Source organism: Numenius arquata, chromosome 19 (genome assembly GCF_964106895.1).
Source record: "Numenius arquata chromosome 19, bNumArq3.hap1.1, whole genome shotgun sequence".
Classification (NCBI taxonomy): domain Eukaryota; kingdom Metazoa; phylum Chordata; class Aves; order Charadriiformes; family Scolopacidae; genus Numenius; species Numenius arquata.
In genome coordinates this window covers 591690-610755 of record NC_133594.1, presented here as the reverse complement: position 1 = coordinate 610755, position 19066 = coordinate 591690, and the positions used below count along the sequence as shown (strand labels likewise).

Below are 19066 nucleotides of genomic sequence, written 5' to 3'. Positions count from 1 at the left end.
CAGTGCCTGGTCCTGCCCCAAGGCCCATGTCCCGACCCTGTTGGGTGCAGGTCCTTGCCCACCCCTCGTGTCACCAGGCACCTCTGCGCTGGGCACTCCCCTCCTCCTGCCTCCCCAGCTGATGTCCCCAAACCCTTCCCTGCTAATTCCTCCCTTCTCCCATAACAGGGTCTCCAACCCCCGCCCCAGCTCACCCTGCACCCTCAGCTTCCTCACACCCAATGCCAGGCAGGACCTCCCCTTCTTCCCACCCCACCGAGTCTCCAGGTCTCCTTCCTCAGACATGCTTCATCCTCCCCTCCCATCCTTGCAAACCATCCCTCCAGCCTGGGCGCAGAGTGCTTCCCAGGGCTCGGGCAGATGCTTGGAGGAGGAAGAAGTGTCATTTCCTCCCAGACATCAAAGTCCTTGCACTGATTCACCCTAGCTGGAGTCCTGTCACCAGCTGGGGACATTCCTTGTGCTGTGAAAGGGCATTAGAGTAACAAAGGATCCCCCAGGGATTACCCAGCTCCTTCCTCTCCATTTGACACAAAATAGGATCCTGTTGGAGACCAAAATCCCAGCCTTGTAATAACAGCAGCATCTTGCTGAGATCCTCCTACCCCATTTCGGTGTAAGCCAGACCCCCGTGTCCCATCGCCCCGGTGTGCTGAGGGGAGATCCCGGCTCCTGCCCCCTACCATCCCTCCGGCTTCCTCATTTCCCTGCGCTCTCAGGGCCAGATGGCTGATCTGCTCTGTGGCTCTGTGCTCCTTCTCCTGCTCCGAGTCCCAGCTGACCACTTTGTTTGTAATAGTCCTCAGAGGGGAATTACAACCGAGTATTAAATGTGTGGTTAAAGAAATCGCATTACACAGTGCGACTGTAAGGGAGATGTTTCCCTTTAATCTGTAATCCATGAAAGTTATTAGTTTAGCGAGCGGAGCGGCTGGGCACGGCGTTTCCATTAAGATATAACTCTGAGCAGACCCATCACCTCTGTGGGCGCTGCAGCCCGAGACACGGCACAGCACCCCTCGCTCCCCGGCACGGTCCTTGCTTTGCTGCTCCCGGTTATTTGAATGCCATTATCGTGTTAACGTGGGGCTGTTTAACATTGCAGAAAAGAAAAGGGGAAAAAAAATTTAAAAATCACACACGGTGGCCGATGTGCTCCTGTGAAATAATGTTTGTCGTGTATCCTGTCCTACAGGTCTATGCAATATTAGTTAGTCACCCTCCTGCTCCCAACGATCACCTAACACCAACACCCGTATCATACACAGCTGGCTTCTACAGGATCCCTGTCATTGGTCTGACAACACGCATGTCTATATATTCTGATAAGGTAACTGATGCATGTTTCTAGTCTAGTACCTCATACGTGTGGTGTAAATCAAGATTCCCCATCAGGAGGGTTAATGATGTCTATACTGCCCTGCCTATCTATGTGTCTGTCCATCCGCCCTCTACGGTTAAACCTGCAGCTCCCTCTCTCTCTCCCCCGCATTCCCTGGTACATGATTTTTTCGCAGCTGCCAGTGTTGACCTACATAGTGCTGGATGATTTCTGCAGCGCTGCTCTGCCAGGCTGCTGGGCTTGCCGCTCTTCAGCCAAGGCAAATGCAGGACCCGGCTTCTGCCCTGCTCCCCAGGGACAGCCGGGAGGTCCTGGGTGCTGCCCGGGTGTGGGGGGACCTGCGGAGGGGCAGGAGGATCCGAGTGGAGCCTGTACATCAGGCAGGAGCTCTCTGGGGCTTGAAGGCTGTTTGGCTGCATTTAGTTCTCTGGGTTTATGTGGTATTGGTAGGGGAGAGAACAGAATTGATTAATAAGTTATCCCAAGGCTTTAAATGACATCTGGTCTGACCAGCACTCAAGAAGGAGGTTCAAATTCCAGTGTCTCAAACCGCTGTCTGCTATCCCTGTGGAAACATGGGGACTTTCAGGCTGGATGAGGTCCTGCTCTGTGCAGTGACTGGGGGTAATGCCCCAACCTGGCCGATGAGGTGCTGCCATGGCTGGCTCTTCCACCAGGCCCTCAGCTCACAGACCATCTCACAAAGACACTTTGTGATGAGTTAAAGCAAAAGGAGGAGCTGAGCAGAGCCCGGCCGACCACACGCCATTGCAACCTTGGTGAAGGCTTTTGTCCCGGTGCAGGAGTTAGTGGGTGAGATCAGGCCCGTTTCGAAGCACGAGTCGGCCTTTGCTTGAAAAATGTGAATATTCACAAATGCAAATGTTCAGTGCAAAAATAGTCACTCCGCCTACATGCTAAATGAAGTCAAATTTCAGGAGGGAGGAGCAGAGCTCCCAGGGATGCAGGCACAGGACTGCTTGGCCAGAGCAGCGGCAGGTCTTGGAGTCTCCCACCAAATAAAACCACAGTAGGACAACCAGCAAGCCAAGACCACGGCAGTGATGGCACTGGGGGCCGGCACGGTCTGGGAACCCGCACGCTCCGGTAGGGTCCCGTCAGGCACTGTTAGAAAGAAAGGGATGGCGACAGAGCTGGCAGATGGCAGGATAGGGCAGGCAGCAGGTAGGAAATGTGTGTGGGAATTTGGTTTGTGCTGCCGTGGGGAGGAGATAGGTCTGATCAGCAATGTCACCGAGAGGAACCTTGTCACACTGCACATGATGGTGGGGAAAGGGGACCCTGCACGCCATCGGTCCAGCTTCATCTCAGCAGAGGCACGCTCACCGAAGCAAATTGGCCTCCTTTTCCACAGCATGACCTTGTGCTGAATTTGCGTGTTCACCCTGAGGGGATGGAGCTTCCCTGGCAGACTCTGCTTCAGCCATTTTTTTTCCCCCTATTTAAAACATGTTTTCTGCAAAAGTGGCTCATAAAAACCATCTGGATCACTTCAGAGCTGGAGAAGTGAGGCACTGTGGCAGTGGTGACCCACTGCAGTGGCAGGGAGATGCTCCCCACTGAATATTTGGGGGTGCTGGGCAGGTGCAGGGCTGTGGGGTGCACTCTCCTGGCAGAGACTCATCAGTGTGACCATGCTGTGTGTCTCGCCCCTCCAAGTGCTCCTGCCCAGCTCAGTCTCCTTCCCACAAAACAGCTGGTGGCTCCAGGGCAGTGAAATCTCTGCAGAGGGTAGTTGCAAGCAGGGGATGGGGCAAAGGCAGGGACTGGGTGGGTAGAGGAGCAAGGACATTGAACAGTGGACTGGCAGGAGCTGGAGGGGACAGCAAAGGTGGGAGGGGAGTGAAGGACAACAGAGCAAAGGGGTGCGAAGGGGTGGGACAGGATTGTGCAAGGCTCTGCACAGAGCAGGACAGGCTGGTGCAAAACAGGGACATTCAGCTGGTTCCCTTTTTGGTTTCCACTGATGAGCTTGCTGGGTTTTTTTGGTCTTTTTTTCTTTTAAATTCAGGAAATTATATCTTTCAGCTTGGTTTCTATGGAAACAGGCTTGTAAGATCACTTTGTGTGTATGCCCCTGATTGGTTTTGAAGGCATCAGCCAATTTTAGCTAAATTTCACAGGGGGTTGAAGTCTGAGAGTTAATTATGGTCCTCCCAAGGCTAAGCTGCCAGGGAGAGGAAAGGCGTGGGCCTCAGCTCAGACAGGTTTGCCCTGTACCTTTTGATGCTCTCGAAGCATCTCCAGTCGGGCACAGCAGTCCACGAGCTGTAGCCAGTCTTTCAACAAAGATACCCAAGGGAAGCAAAGCTTTATTGCTCCCAGTATTCAAAGAGCTATTTGTTCTAGAAATGGTATGGGAGCTATCAAGCTGAGCGCTCTGCCTTGGCAGCCTTTGTTTGGCCTCCTTGTAGATACATCTTATGAAATGATTACCTGTTTCTTCACAAAGGTCTTCACATCATTCATCACAGTCCTGCCTGTTTGGTGAGGGGGTCTCCGAAATCCTGGTCACGTCTGCATGAGGTGAGCAGGGAATTGGGAGGAGAGGAAAGGCAGCAGAGCAGTACCCATGGCCGTGGTGTCCATGGACTCCTCATGGACTGAGCATTGCAAAAATCACACTGTGACCTTCTCATGCTGAGCCCCCTGAATGGACAGGCTGGACTATTGCTTTCATGCTTCTGTTCCCCATGTGTTGCTGGGGGTATTTTTATCTCCTTTGCATCTCAGCAAAAAAGATGAGGTGACATTGATGTCTTGACAATATGAGAAACATGAAATGACACTGAGAGCATGAGAGCAAAGCTCGTGGGGATATGATCTGGTGCCGTTTGTCACCACTGCATGGGACCAGACCTACGCGATGGGGATGAAGGGACATGCTGGGCGCCCTGAGCTGCTGAGCCCCACACCATCCCCCTGTCAGAGGCGCAGTGCAGTGGAGGATCAGGGGTGGCTGAGACCTACTCTGCTGGTGAAAAAGATGGGAAACGGTGTTTAGCCATTCTGCACTCAAGAGAGCCATTTCAATGTCCAGTGCCTGGTCCTGGTACTTCAAATGAAGTCTCTTCTTTTTTTCTCTCTCTCTCCAACCTGGACCTGGGGATGGCTTTTTGCTCTGGTTCCTCATTTCAGTATAACCACTCCATGTCCTCCTGGGGGTTACTGCTCACTGAGAGGGGTATTTTAATTTGTTACTGGTCTCACTGGCAACCAAAGCTCAGCAGAAATGGTGTTAGCGTGGGACGCTCCACTGAAAGTGGGGAGAGAAGTGATTCACCTCAGCTGAGGTCAGGGTCAGTTTTCCTTCACTGGCACCTGCAAGAAGCGACTGGAGAGGCTGGCTATCGTAATGTAGAGATGTTTGCCCTGGGAATGTGTTTCAGAGCCACCACTGAGCAGCACAGCTGTCAGCAGAGGGTCCTGCAGAGCAGATGGAGCGCTCTGTGCGCTGAAGCCCGTGCTGATGGCAGTGATGGAGCCCACTCATCTCAGCAGATGAGAGCTCTTCACAAGCTCTCAGGATTCAAGTTGGGAGGAGGACAGAGCAGCCTCACCACTCCGCAGGGCTGCTGCTTTGGTGCTGGGCCACTCCCCAGAGGTTAACAAGTCAGGACCGTAGGATGGTTCGAGTTGGAAGGGATCTTAAAGATCATCTCATTCCAACCCCTCTGTCATTGGCAGGGACACCTCCCACCAGACCAGGTTGCTCAAAGCCCCGTCCAACCTGGCCTTGAACCCCTCCAGGGATGGGGCAGCCACAGCTTCTCTGGGCAACCTGGGCCAGGCTCTCACCACCCTCAGAGTAAAGAATTTCTTTCCCTGATCTAATCTAAATGTCCCCTCTTCCAGTTTAAAACCATTCCCCTTCATCCTATGGCTCCCCTCCCTGATGAAGAGTCCCTCCCCAGCTTTCCTGGAGCCCCTTTGGAGACTGGAAGAGGCTCTAAGGTCTCCCCGGAGCCTTCTCTTCTCCAGGCTGTCCTTTCCTCCATTCACTGCAGGGGAAGGCAGATGATGCCTTTGTGCCTGAGCTCCCCATACATCTGCCCCCACTGAAATCGCTCCCAGCACATCTCTAAGCTATTGCAGTTATCTCAGCTCCCTCCCACGTCCGCAGCTATCACGCAGGGCGGTGGGCAGGCTGCTGTCTGGTGGGGCCCAGCGAGACGTGGGCAGGATGAACAGAGCAGGGCACAGAGCAACCTGGGCTTCTTCCACGGAGACACTGGCCAAGGCTTCTTTTTCATACCCAGATGATAATTTTTGCTGAATTATTGGGAACTTTATTGATTGGGATCTCTGTCAATCTCCTTGAAACTGCCCAGACAGCTCAGTTTTGGGGCGTGTTGCTAAAAGGGGAACTGACCACATGATTTTCATAGGTAATGAAAAAAAAAGCACATTGTTTCCTCAATTCTGTAGGAAAAATTACTCCTTCTTCTGTAGGAAAAATTAGCCATGGACTGTGAGTTGTCATGAGCCCTTAGGCAGACAGAAGTAAAGAAGACAGCAATGTTTTCACTTATGGACCTGTACATGGTCGTGCTGTCCCTGGTGTCCCCACAGCTGTGCCTGCACACTCCCTTTACATGTGCACGTCCCCTGTGTGCAAAAACGCCATGGACAGGCACCCACATGTGCACCCTCCCCCAGGCCTGGCCTGGCCATGTGCAGGCTCAGTGCACAGCTGTTGAAACACCCAAACTCATTTTTATGTGTACATAGAGTCCTTGATTGCACACATGCACACATACAAACACACATCTACTCAAACATCTACTTAAACTCAGCTCTTTTTCACATCTGTGCACATCAACAAAGTCAGTACCACTAATAATTTGCAGTTCCTAAGGGTCCTGACCCAGCACACGTCCCCAGCCTCATCACCAGACGTGCTCCCAGAGCTTTTGGGCTCCAGCCCCATGGGTTTCTGCTGAGCTGAATCCACTTCGAAACATGGATTCCATCCCAACCTGTATTCCCTGACTTACTGCAGAAATGGAATTAGGTGAGGAAGCACAGGGCTGAGGTTTCAGCGGCGTTAGGAAGATATTCCAGGAAGCTGCTCCTCTCTCGGGGCTGCTGTCAGGGATTCCCACGCTTACACCCCAGCCCTCCTGGCAGGTGGCAGGCGCCCTTGGAGGAGAGAAAGTGATGTGAATCCTGCTAGGCAAACTGTTGATTTGTAATTAGCAGCATTTTTGCTGTGTGCCTGATCTGAGGGGAGCGGGTTGTGACCCATGGCAGCTCAGAGTTCAAGCACTCATAGCAGTACTTCAGGGACAGTGTGATGAGCAGTGCAGCTGAAATGTGGGGTGGTTGTCTCTCAAAGGCTGTCTAAAAAAAAAAAATCAGACCTTTATAATAGTTATTTGCCTAAAAAAGGGCTTACTATGATCAAAAATTGTTGCATCCACATACTTTGCAGGACAGCCCCATGTGCCTGAGGCCAGGAGAACTCTGTGCTGAGTTCAGAGAGTTTTGCCAGAGACGTGTCATGGCATACACTGTGATGTGGGGTTATCAGAGCACACAAAACCTGGTTCCCAGCTGCTTCTGCACATCACAAGTTGGACTTGTTAACCTTTGGGAGACTCTACTTTCATTTTTCTGCCAATCCTTGGGCCCCGCAGAGAGGTTCAGGAGTCCCAGGGGCTTCAAAAGCTGAGCACAGAATGTGAGTTCTCACCCTGAAATCTAGACTCAGCATTTGCGATTAGTTATTCACAATTATCCAATTTAAAAACTGCAGTTCTGTAATCTGAGAGCTGAGATACCATCATAGAAAGTCCACGACCCTTTTGACACCACCTCAGAAAGCAAATTTGCCTGAACTGTTAAACCAAGTTGCTCTCCAACAACTTTGCAGTAAAATTTGTTCATCTCAACCTAATGATATGTATTTACAACATTAAAGAAAGCCATTTAAGATTGTTTAAATGATCAGTTTAAACGGCATTTTTGCTAGTTGGGAAACTAGAAAATAATTTGATGTAATATATTGAAGTTTCAAATATGTTTTCATTTCAAAAAGGGATTAAAATAATTTTAAGTTAGATTTTTAATTTTTTTAGTCTGTATTTTTCTGATTTTTTTTTTTACTATTAGCTATTCTGTTCTCTTTTCATTTCTCTTCTGATTTTTGCCTTCCATTTCCACTTTCCATTTGCATGGATTTCCTTAAAGCAATTAAAAATGCTGAGGGATTAAAAATTAAAAATGCTTAGATTCATCCTGTGTGCCCCTGGCCTGAACTGTGGAGCTGGCCCTGGAAATTCCTGGACATCCCTGCTGACTCCACAGAGCACTTGAAGAGACCATGTTGGTGTGGAGGCCATAGTTGCCCTTCCATTGTTTGTTCCTATGGGGCTCCTTTCCCATCCTGTTGCTTAGTACTGGGCTGGTGGGGTGAGCTGCATTTCTCGTGCTCTCCATGTAATTGGGAACGTTTGTATCCATCGTACAAAACTGCAGCTCTGAGATGCTTGTTACTGCTCTCCTGGTTCATTTCCTCCTGCAATTAAACATCCGCAGTTCCTCTCAGTCTTCCGTAATTAGGAAATCTTTTCAGTGCTTTGGTATTTTTGCTGCTGCCTCTGTCATTTCTGTGTCTGGTCCGGAGCAGCAGAACGGACCTGCTGTCCCACCACAGAGAGACCTGACCATGACACGGGTTTTACACTATTTTCTATATATTTCATGGTTTGGTCTGACTTCATCACTGTGTTGAGTGTGAGGAAAAGGATGTTCTGGTCTGCCTGTTCGTCCTGTGTAGGTTCATGATGCCTTTTCCCTTCCAGCATGAGTTATTTTGGCCCAGTCAGGACATTTCTGACCTGTCCTGGGTGCGGTCTCTGGGTGAGCAGCCCTGTTTATCCAGAGGACCATGTCAGCCTTAAAAAAAGAAATATTATGGTGTTTTCCTTTTTGTCCTCTCCTGCTCAGACATCTGCCTCCCTGCAGCACATAGCTGGTTTGTCAAGTAGTGTCCGTGCTGAGCATAAGCACTTTCATTTTCTAATATTTGACTCCAGGGCCTTTTATAGAAAAGCTGCATTTTTTGAAACCTCTCTGTCAGCTACAGCTTTTGGTCCAACGGCTCCCCAAAGAGGGCTGTACTTAATTAGGCTGGAATTGCTATTGCTCAATCATCCAACCATAATGATGTCTTTAACCAAATCAGATAGGTTAGCTGGGGCATGAGTCCAGGGCTGCTTCCTCCTGCGTGCTGCTGCAGAACAGCCTGACCTAGAAACAGGCAAATAGCATGTTATAAAACTGCTTTTCTGAACTTCTCTCATGACAAATAACTAATATGTACCTGTGGGTACCTGCAACTGCTCCTTGTTGCTCTCTGAAGGGAATTAGTTTTCTTTTTGATGTCCACTGCTTAGTAATATTTTCAAAAAGCCAGGAGGAAAGGCTATATTTGCACTGAACATTGCTGACAGTTCGATGCTGGATTGGCTTTGCTTCACTGTGCATTTACAGACCACAAAGCAAAAAACCCCTCTTTGCCTTGCGCTGCATTAACCACAGAGAGGTACAGAATCATAGCCAGGGTTTCCTTCTCAGCCAGAAAACAGGAGTGCAGGTCCCAGAGGCTAGATCAAGGTGTACAACCCAGAGGTCTACCAAAAATTGCTGGTCTGAGTCTTTGGCTTTGTGATCCCAGTCCTGTCCCCACAAACCCGCCCGGTCCCCAAGATGCACCCTGGCCAACAGCCCAACCAGTCTATGTTGAGCTCTTGTTCTTCCTTGCAGAGCATCCACCTCTCCTTTTTGCGCACGGTCCCACCATACTCTCACCAGGCCAACGTCTGGTTTGAGATGATGAGAGTCTTCAACTGGAATCACGTCATTCTGATAGTCAGTGACGACCATGAAGGTCGTGCTGCACAAAAGAAGCTGGAGACCCTCTTGGAGGAGAAAGAGTCCAAGGTCAGTTCCTGAACATTGTCTTGTAGCTTTGTTTAAGCAACAACAACAAAACTAGAAGTCTCGGGCTGTTGTATGTATGTAGATTTCTGTATGTAAAACACCTTTTCTTTCCATTGTAACATGGCTAACATGCTTAAAGCATCAACAGTGTCTGACTAGTACCTGACAGAACTTTGTACTTTATTCATTTCACTTGCTTTGCCATGGTCAAAATCTCCTACATGTAAATCGACTACAAAATGAAGGGAAGGATAACCTGGAGCTCTGCAAATGCCTCGCCCAAGATTCCCACCTAAGGAGAGGACCAGTCGCTCAGCTTAGGGAAGCTCCTGCCCCATTACAGCCACCCAGGGACCAGGCAGCCCCAGCAGTGCCAAACAGACCCTGAAAAGCAGCTTCTGAATTGGCTAAGCGGAGCTGGCCTTAGGGCAAGGGCAGCCGGCGCGGTGATGCACGGAGGGGTAATGCGCCCTCTCCACAGAACTGTCAGCTCTGCGGCTGACGCCCCTTTCCCATCTCCATTGAAGCACATGCCAAACGCTGCTTTCCTGCCACCCCATGCTGTTACGAGAGGGTGGTTGTGGCTGGCGGGAGCAGCGTTATTGAGGCAGTGAACAACGGCACCTGCCCTCAGGGCCCCGCGGGGGAGCAGGGAGGGAGGCAGGGGAGGTCCCCGAGCCTGCTAGAAATTCAGAAGGACTACTGTAGACCGCTGCCATTGAGTACAAGGACCAAGCAAGCATTCAACCATGCAGGGAAGAACACAGGGAACCGTTCGGCTGCAATGGTTCAAAGGCAGGTGCCTGTCTGGAAGGCAAGGAACCACCTCCTGCCCTACGGGGTGAAGTCCCAGCACGTCCTCTTGCCCAGGGCAGGGTGAGGTCCCCTTTGGGTGGACAGAGTGTAAGCCCATCTCCAATTCTCCACCGGCATCAGGGCAGGGACTCATTCCTGGCTGCTCCCTCCTGGGTCACAGGCATGGACCACAATCTGCTCTTCTCCAGCCCCACCAGCAGCCGCTGGACATTTGGCAGTTGGCTGTTGAGGAAATGTGGTCATAGACAATTCTTGTTCTTGGAGTTGGCGGCTGAGCCCAGTGAGAGTAGCCTGCCACTGCTCTTCATCACCTCTTGCCAAGCCACTGGAGGAACAACTGGTGCAGGGGTGCAGAGTGGCACAAGCCCCACCGACCAACAGGCTTTTGTTTTTGGCGGTGGTTTCCAAGAAGTTTCATCCTTGCTGCATCCTGGGCCATCATGAGACACCAGTGTGCCACCAAACACGGTGGGATCCTCCTGCCTCCAAAGGCAGCTTCCTGCTGGGTGACAGCAGGACAGTATTTCTCTCCAAAGCCTTTTCCCACCACAGCGTCCCTCATCCAGGGAGAGCTGCGGAAAGGTTGTTCCCACTCTCAGTCTGTCGTCCCTTTCCTTGCATCTTTTGATTTTTGCTTTCTGTTTTCCTGCAGCTCCTGTGCATCCCCTTTTGCTGCTCCCTCTCATGCCTCCACTCCCTGCTCACTCTGTGCAATGGTCCCAGGCAAAGGGTGTATTTCTTCTTTAGCCTGCCCATCCTACAAGAAAGCCTTTGAGATATGGGGCTTGAAAGACAGGAGAGGGAGGGTCTGTCCTCAGACCTGCCCCCCATTTGCACTGCACCTACAACATATCTTGGTGTCTCCTGGTAGCCACTGGGCTACTGTGAATGCCCTGGCTGTCCTCCAGACTGGGGCATGTGCTCTGTGAGGGTAGGTCACTTTGTCTTCCCTTTGAGATGTGCCACAGCATCTTATTTCTTTGTCCTTGAGGAGCTTGCTCTGGTCAAATTGGTCTGGAAGGTAGATAACTCCCATCAGGGCTTTCCCCCTTTCCTCACTCCCTTCTGCTAATTGCTCTTCTAATCACTGTTGTGCTGACTCACCTCATGCTGTGAAGTGGTATCCTGGACCCCTCCCCAACCTCCTCAAGGCCAGCCTGGGCCATGGGGAGAGAGCAGGCAGGAGACCTGCTCTTCACCTGTTCAAGGCATGGATCACAGCCCCCTGAGGACCTGGGGCTGGGTCAGAGGCTCACCTGCCCCCCTGAGTTCTTGGATCTGAGCATGGCTTGTCCCCCAAGGTCTGTGCCAGTACAGGGTGTCACTCAGGCCCCACTGAGTGGATTTTCCCTTCAAGCAGGTGCTGGGAGCCCAGCACTCAGCTGGCAGCCCTGGCACACCCCACATTCTTCCCTTGTCTTAGGTCTGTCTGCAATAACTCTCAGCCTGGAGCTACTGCTTCATCCCAGTACAGCTCTGCTCGTTCATCTGGGCTGGCCCACCATTGCACCCACGCTGCTCGGGTCCAGGGGGAAATGCCAGATGCTGTGAAAATCAGAGTTTGTCCAAATCAGAGGTGGCAGGTCCCTGGTGTACTGACTCCCTTCCTTTGGGACAATGGTGTTCATGAAAGTGGTTATTTTTTGAGTGAATGCTGGAGAACATGGTGGAAAGTGAATTTTGAATTTGTAGGTCTCTGTGTGGGCTGAGGAGCAGGGAAGTGCTGCAGGATGACACAGAAAAAGTGGAAAGAGAGGAGACATTGCTGGTCTAGTTCTGGCAGTAGAGATGGGTACAGGGGGAGACAGAGGTGATCAGGTGCCATCAGATCCAGCTTTGCTGCACCCAAGACTCTGCTTCCCCTTGCTGACCAGCTTGGGTTGAGTCAACAGCACATCCTGGGCACCTGAGGTGATTTGCGACTGGAGGCTGCAAGATGGATGACCATGTTTCCAGCTAAATTGATGGTGCCTGAAAAAAAGTGGTCAATGTCTCTTCATTGGAGAACATTCATGCTGTCCTGCTGCTGCGGCTCTGCTCTCCTTTGAGGCTTCTTCTCCTCTGGCTCGAAGAAGCCATTGCAGAAATCCTCACCATGGACGTTGTCAGAAGTGAAGGCAGACCTGGGCTCCAAGCAAATTTTGCCTCCTCAGATACTTTTCCTTGCAAGGACCCAACTTCTTTGAGCAATGAAAAACCTCTCAGACTGCGTCCAAGGAGAATAAAGGAAATATCACACAGCTGCATGGAAAGGAGACCTGGGCAAAATGTCCTGCCAAAGACTTGTCTGAGTGCTCAGGAAGAAGCAAGCTGTTTAGTTTGGAAAGCAAGATGCAGAGATAAAACCTGCCCGCCTAAGGAACAACCTGTCTGGGAACATTAACCCTGGTATTACAGGGGTGCCAAGGGTTGGGTTCCTGGCAGGGATCAGTTGTCATTGCCATAAGATGCTGAGAAATGGAGATCAGAATAGAGCCGTGTCCCGCATCCCATACACACAGATCAGGGATGCCCAGCTGGGGTGGGATGGGGCCAAGAAGAAGAGGTCAGACTATGTCCCACCAAAACCTGCCAAGCACTGTCCTGCAGGCACTGTCAGGTCGATGTTATTGGAATGACCACAGGGGCTGATCCTAGGAAGATCCACGGGGCTCTGTGCACGCTGCTGCAGGGTCAAGGCTTCTGAGAGCAGAGGCCATCAGCATGGTCCCTGGAGGAGAGGAAACCTCCAGAAGTAGGTTTGGTGCCCCTGGTTCCTTTGGGTCCAAGCAGCAGAAGTGGCTCAGGCAGGAAGCAAGGTGGGGAGCAGGGTCTCTGCTCCGGTTACCTGCAGGATCAGTGCATGCTGAGCCCTGGGTCTGATGCTCCAGCCAGCACCGTGGAAACCACCAAGCAGTGAACCCCACTAGCCATGTGTAGGGCCAGGTTACAGGCACCATGGTCTCCGGCAGCTGCATCTCCCAGGGCCACCCGTGTGCCACAGAGCAACGAGGTGCCCTTGGCCCTCCCCAGGCACCAGGTAAAAGCTGCAATATCATCCCATGATCACCATTGCTTCATATCGCCACGCTTTGAGCCAACACGGGATGTAGCGAGATTTTTCTTTCTCTTTTGGATGGCAACAGAGCTCCAAAAAGCTGCTCCCTCCTTGCAGGAGGTGAGAGGTTCAGCTGAGGCACCTCACTTGCTGTGAACGCTCTTAGAGTGAACAGGATTGTAATGATAATAGTGATGGGAGTAATGCTAATACTTTTAACTGTAACAGTTTGCGTTTATCCAACTCTTTCCATACACAACATTTTGTCCTTTACTTCCACAGTAATTCCATGGAAACCCCACCACTTAGGCCCTTAGAGATGCGTAGATTGTTTCTGAGTTTAAGATAAAAGTTTCTTGCTGAAGAATTCCCCAGTCCCACAAGGCAAATGCAACTGCATCGCACCAGCTGTGACACTCAGGCTTGCTCTAACCGATACGGCTTTGCACCCTGATGCTCCCGTGAGAGCTGAGGCACTCTCTCCTGATAGTGGTTTTTGCGAGCTCCAGCGTTATAGAGACCCTTTAGCAAACAGTGGAGGAGGAGGTGGATGTTGGATTGCTTTACTACACGTCATTTTCAACTGTTTATAATATTCTTCTGTGTCTACATATTTTCTCTGTGCACATTATTCATCAGAGTAAAAAAAGGAACTATGAAAACCTCGACCAACTTTCCTATGACAACAAGCGAGGACCCAAGGTATATATGCATGGAAATGCACGCCGCCCACCAACCTAACTAGCAAATGAAAAATAGCCACAGCCACCAGAAAAATAAAAAAGAAAAAAAAAAAAAGAGAGAAAGAGAAAAAAAGAAAAGAAAAGAAAGAAAAAGATCCATGACTATGTTTCTTGGTAGCACGTTTTTATGTTGAGATAGTTTGGTTTGGACTTGAGAATGGAAACCTAGCCAGCTGACCCTGGAAGGATTTCTTTTTGAAACATGCATGTGAACCAGTAATTAACTTGCAAGTTTTTTGTTGTTTTTTTTTTTTGAAAAGTTGAACCAACCCCCTTTTCCCCCAAAGGAAACGGTTCCTTGGTGTAAGTTGCTCACTTTTACTCCCAAAGGTTAACCTTGTGCAATGTTTTTTTTCATTTCCCATGTTTTTGAAAAACAACACTCGTTTGAGTTTTCAATTGCATTTCAAAGCCTTTTTCTCTTTCCTGTACAATGCACGCCTCTTTTTGGGTCTTGATTGACTTCAGTTTGCATGCACAGTGCAAAAAAAAAAAAAAAAAAAAAACCAAAAAAACAAACCAAAAAGCTAAAATTTTAAAAGAGAAAGGAAGGAAGGAAAGAAAGAAAAGAAAGAAAAGAAAAGAAAAAAAGAAAAAAGTAGCTATAACCAACCTTATTTGGCAGACTTTTGTGCAGTTTAATGAATTCTCTTGACCCTTTTCTAGATAGCATGGCTCTCACAAGCAGTCCTGGGGCTTCCGCACTAACCAGCTTTGCTCACACTAATCACAGGCTGAGAAAGTGCTTCAGTTTGACCCCGGAACCAAAAATGTGACGTCGCTGCTGCTGGAGGCTAAGGAGCTGGAGGCTCGTGTCATCATCCTCTCTGCCAGGTAAGGTAGAGCCCTCTCTTCCCTCCCTGCTCTGATTTCCTTGCTCTCCCCTTTGCAACACTCCCCAGCACCAGAGTCAGTGCAGAGTCGGGGCATGTTGTCCTTTCAAGGAGCGTGGGAGAAAACCCACATGAAGCCCCATGTCCCAGGCAGGCGGTGGATGTGTGCTGTGCTTGCAATCATGACCCTGGTTGAGATGTCTGTCTGTCCTGCCAAGCGTTAGCAGCTGCAGAAGCAGCAATAGTTACTGATGGTATGTCCTGATACACCTGTGAAGAGGGGAGTCTTATCGCTCCCACGCAATATGGTGGTGAGCAATGAGGAACGGGCCAGATTTGCAGATGCTCAACAGTGCTGGGTGCTGTGGGACAAGGTGAAGCTGTGAGAAAGGGTCCCGTTATATCAAGGAATTGTCCATTGCCCAGTTACCAGAGGAGGACTGCCTGGGGATGTGTTTTCCCTGGTGCTGCCACCCACCTTGGGATCCGACATGGGAGAAAAGGGGCCCTCCGGCACCTGGAGCCACATTGCCGTTCCCTTCTTCTCGTTGCAGTGAGGATGATGCGGCCACGGTGTACAGAGCAGCAGCCATGCTCAATATGACGGGCTCCGGCTACGTGTGGCTGGTGGGGGAACGGGAGATATCGGGCAATGCCCTGCGTTACGCCCCTGATGGTAGGCACCCACCGGAGGCACCCGTCCCCCTGTTGGCCAGGCTTGGAGGAGCCTGCTCGGAGCTGGGACGAGGGGCACCTGCCCTCCCAGGGACCCCTTGGGCTGGGGGTACATGATCCTGTGGTGGTCCTGAGCGAGTGGAGGGTCCCACACATTGCCCTCTGCTCTCTTTGCCCGCACAGGGAAGCAGCAGCCTTGGACAGGCTGCCATCCCCAAATCCAGCTCACCATCAACTTGGGGAAAGGCTTGGGAAGAGGATGGGAATGGAGCACGGGGTGTCAGCAGTCGGCGTAGCTGTCCCCAGTCCCCATCCAGCGGGCAGGACAATGCCAGCTCAGCGCCACTGTGGTTGCTTGCCCTGCCTGCCCCTGCCTGAAGCCCAGACAACTCCCCAGCTGCATCTGAGTGGTCCTCAACCCCATAATTATGTCATTGCTGGCCCCCAAGCCCTGTGGGTGGGAGTAAGGCCAGAGCAACCAGTGTGCCCTGCTGATCTGCCCCCTCCCCTCTGCTCGTGGCAGGAGTGATCGGTCTGCAGCTCATCAACGGGAAGAACGAGTCAGCCCACATCAGTGATGCTGTCGCGGTGGTGGCCCAGGCTGTGCACGACTTGTTTGAGAAGGAGAATATCACAGACCCGCCGCGGGGCTGCGTGGGCAACACCAACATCTGGAAGACAGGACCCCTTTTCAAGAGGTATTTGGGGAACGGTCCTGCTGGAGGGAGCAGAGGACCTGCTGGGGGAGCTGAAAAAGGTGGGAGCATGTGGAAAAGGGCAGCATGGGAGCTTTGTTCAGAGTATCCATCACTAAAGCTTTGGGACATGAGGCACAGGACTGCTTGGACTCTCCTGCATGGTTTGGATGTGAGGGTTACATCTCTCCTAGAAAAGTAGCCAGGACATGGGCTCAGGCACTGGTGCCCAGTTTGTTCAGGCTGTTTAAGCATCGTCCTGGTGCCTGGCACCAATTCGGTCCATGCCAACCCATGCTCTCCTGAGCAATGCTTGGGCAGCTGGGATCGGTGTGGGCAGGGAACGACTTTAGGAGGAAGAGATCTGGGGGCCACAGAGGGATGATCTCCTCCAGTCTGGATCTTAATTCTGTGGGTGGAAGAGGGAATAAAGCGGGTTTTCTGCCAAATCGGGGTAGGAGGATGCTTCTGACAAATCGGAGCTCAGTGCTGCGGACATGTTTCTTGCTGAATGTTTCAGGGCTGTGGCATGGGTCAGTGTGCTGCAAGCAGCACTTGGGGGCAAGAGATCCCTGTGCATGGGACAGGCTGCTCTGCTGTAGCAAATACTGGTGCTGTGGTCTTGGGTAGTGGGATCTCAGCAGATCAGAGCATGCGCGTGTTGGATCTTGCTGCCTTGGGCAGTGTGATTGGTAGACGCTGCATGTGTTCCCCAGAACCCAGTCCTTGGGCTGCATGGGGGTTTGTGCTGCAGCCCTGCAGATGCTGGAGCCACAAGGGCCTCTCTGCAGGCTGAGTTTCTGTAAAGCAGCAATTCCCTTTGCAGCACGGCTCCCGCAGTGTGCAGCCTGGCACCAGGGTGTTGCTTTCAGCAGTGGGATCCTGTGCCAGGGGTTGATTGCGGTGTTTGTGGGATGCCCTTACTGTAGACCTGGGTTCTGCTGAGCATGGGACCTACAAAGCCCAAAGCTTGTTTTAGAAAGATTTCCAGCATCCTCTGCAGTGACAGTTTTTGGCATGTGCTATTTGAAGTTGTTCTCTATGGTGCTCTGCAGGTGACTCAGGCAACACTTCTGTCTTTTCACTATCATCTTTCCAGGGCTTGGGGGGCTGGTTGTGCCCTTGGTGGTATATGTGTTTGTCTGGGGCATTACACAGGCTGTGATGGCTGGTGCCAGCCAGAAACACCAGGAGCGGTAGCTCCCAAGGGACACCCAGAGAAAGGTGTCCTTGCGTGCTTGGGGACAGATCATTCCTTAAGGGAATTGGACTGATCTGGTGGAAAACAGGGGTCAATGACAACAGACATGGTAGTGCAACATTCAGGCAACGTGAGTCGCCAGACTGACTTCATCCATCAGGAGCAGGCGACCACAGGGCTATGAGCAGGTTGTAGGTAGCCTGCCCGGACTTCTATAGTGCAATGGGCACATCAGACATGGCAGGCAATTGAGAGAAAACATTTGCTTTTCTGACCCCTTCTTAGATGTCCCAATGGCCACAGCAGGTTTTCTACGATGGCCCCACTGTGTTTCTCTCCACAGGGTGTTGATGTCCTCCAAGTACTCAGAGGGTGTCACCGGCCGGGTGGAATTCAATGAGGATGGGGACAGAAAGTTTGCCAACTACAGCATCATGAACCTGCAGAATCGGAAACTGGTCCAAGTTGGGATTTACAACGGCAGCCACGTATGTACAGGCCTGGACTGGATGGGTAGAGGGATGGGTGTGCTGAGGTGTCTACCTATGGCCTCACATCTATCTCTCTCCTCTGGGATTGATTATAGGTCTTGACCAATGACCGGAAGATTATCTGGCCGGGGGGGGAAACCGAGAAACCTCAAGGCTATCAGATGTCAACCAAATTGAAGGTAACAGCAAATGGCAGCAGGGGGTGGCAGGTCTCTTCATGTGCATGTCCACATGCAGCTCTGCATGTGGAGCTGTGGCTTTATCCACCTCCCACTTCCACCACTGCTTCTGCAGCTGTCAGCAGTATTTGCAAACCCAGGGCACCTGGATCTCGGTGAGGATATAGTAGAACAACTTAGAGAAAATAGTGGAGGGTGTTCAGAGCTTCCAGTACAGCTTCTAGCTGGCAACAAACTAGATAGAGTGGCACCCTTTCGTTTGGAAAGAGACAGTTGGAAAGGGGATATGAGAGAGAACAACAAAGAAGGGGTGGAGGGGGAAGGTGTTCGCCATTCCTCATGGCTTGGGAGCCAGAGGACTCCCAGCAGAGGTTTGCAGGAAACACAAGGATGGGCTCCTTTGGCATAGGTCAGTTCTGGAGCCCATTGCTGCTGGCAGTGCAGAGGCCAGAGGGAAATAGTTCAAAGGGAGATTAAACAAGGTAGTGGAGGGTGGGTGGGCTCGTGGGCTCAGGAAATCCCTGAAGAACTGATGGCCAGAAGCTGGACGTGACACTGGAAGAAGCTCCCTCCACTCTTGCCTTGCTTCTCATGCCTTTCCATTAAGAGTACCCCAGCAGCCACTTTAGTGTCTGGATCCTGGACAGGTTGGTCTTACCAGAATTGACTGTTCATTTGTCCTACTGTCTGGGCAAGGGACATCACACATTCCCACCAGTTTATTCCTGCAGAGGTGGGGCAGATGCACTCAGATGCTGCTTTACTGAAAAGGTCCAGGGCAGGACTGAAAGACGTGCATTAGCTTGGGGCCATGTGCCAGTGTCTAGGGCACCATTCAGGACACTAGTCCTGGCTCTGTGGCGGCTCCCATCAGCTCGCTGTTAGGGAAAGGGGTGTGAAAGGCTTTGAGGCTGAGGTGAAAGTGCCACACAAAGCAGGAGGCTGTTCCTCATCTTGGGTGCAGGGAAATCGAATGTTCCCTGTGCCAAAGGCAGGTCCTGCTGCTGGGCTGAGCAGCCTCATGTGCTGAGGTGGCAGCTGAGGGCACCATGACATTTTGGCCATGCTTGTGTGGAGAGGGCAGCC

General features: G+C 51.3%; 1 protein-coding gene across 10 annotated transcripts in view; it reads left to right on the top strand.

Moving 5' to 3' along the window:
- The window catches only part of GRIN1 (glutamate ionotropic receptor NMDA type subunit 1), a 38458-nt gene that overhangs the window by 2297 nt on the left and 17095 nt on the right, over window positions 1-19066 (top strand). For 7 of the 10 annotated variants that reach the window (XM_074161361.1, XM_074161359.1, XM_074161356.1 and 4 more), the window contains exons 2-9: window positions 1196-1330; window positions 9134-9310; window positions 13803-13865; window positions 14640-14740; window positions 15294-15415; window positions 15938-16112; window positions 17654-17798; window positions 17897-17980. In XM_074161361.1, the coding sequence (XP_074017462.1) occupies window positions 1196-1330; window positions 9134-9310; window positions 13803-13865; window positions 14640-14740; window positions 15294-15415; window positions 15938-16112; window positions 17654-17798; window positions 17897-17980 (1002 nt within the window). The remainder of the gene's footprint in view (window positions 1-1195; window positions 1331-9133; window positions 9311-13802; window positions 13866-14639; window positions 14741-15293; window positions 15416-15937; window positions 16113-17653; window positions 17799-17896; window positions 17981-19066) is intronic. The other 3 variants (XM_074161363.1, XM_074161360.1, XM_074161358.1) reach the window with 1 other exon arrangement.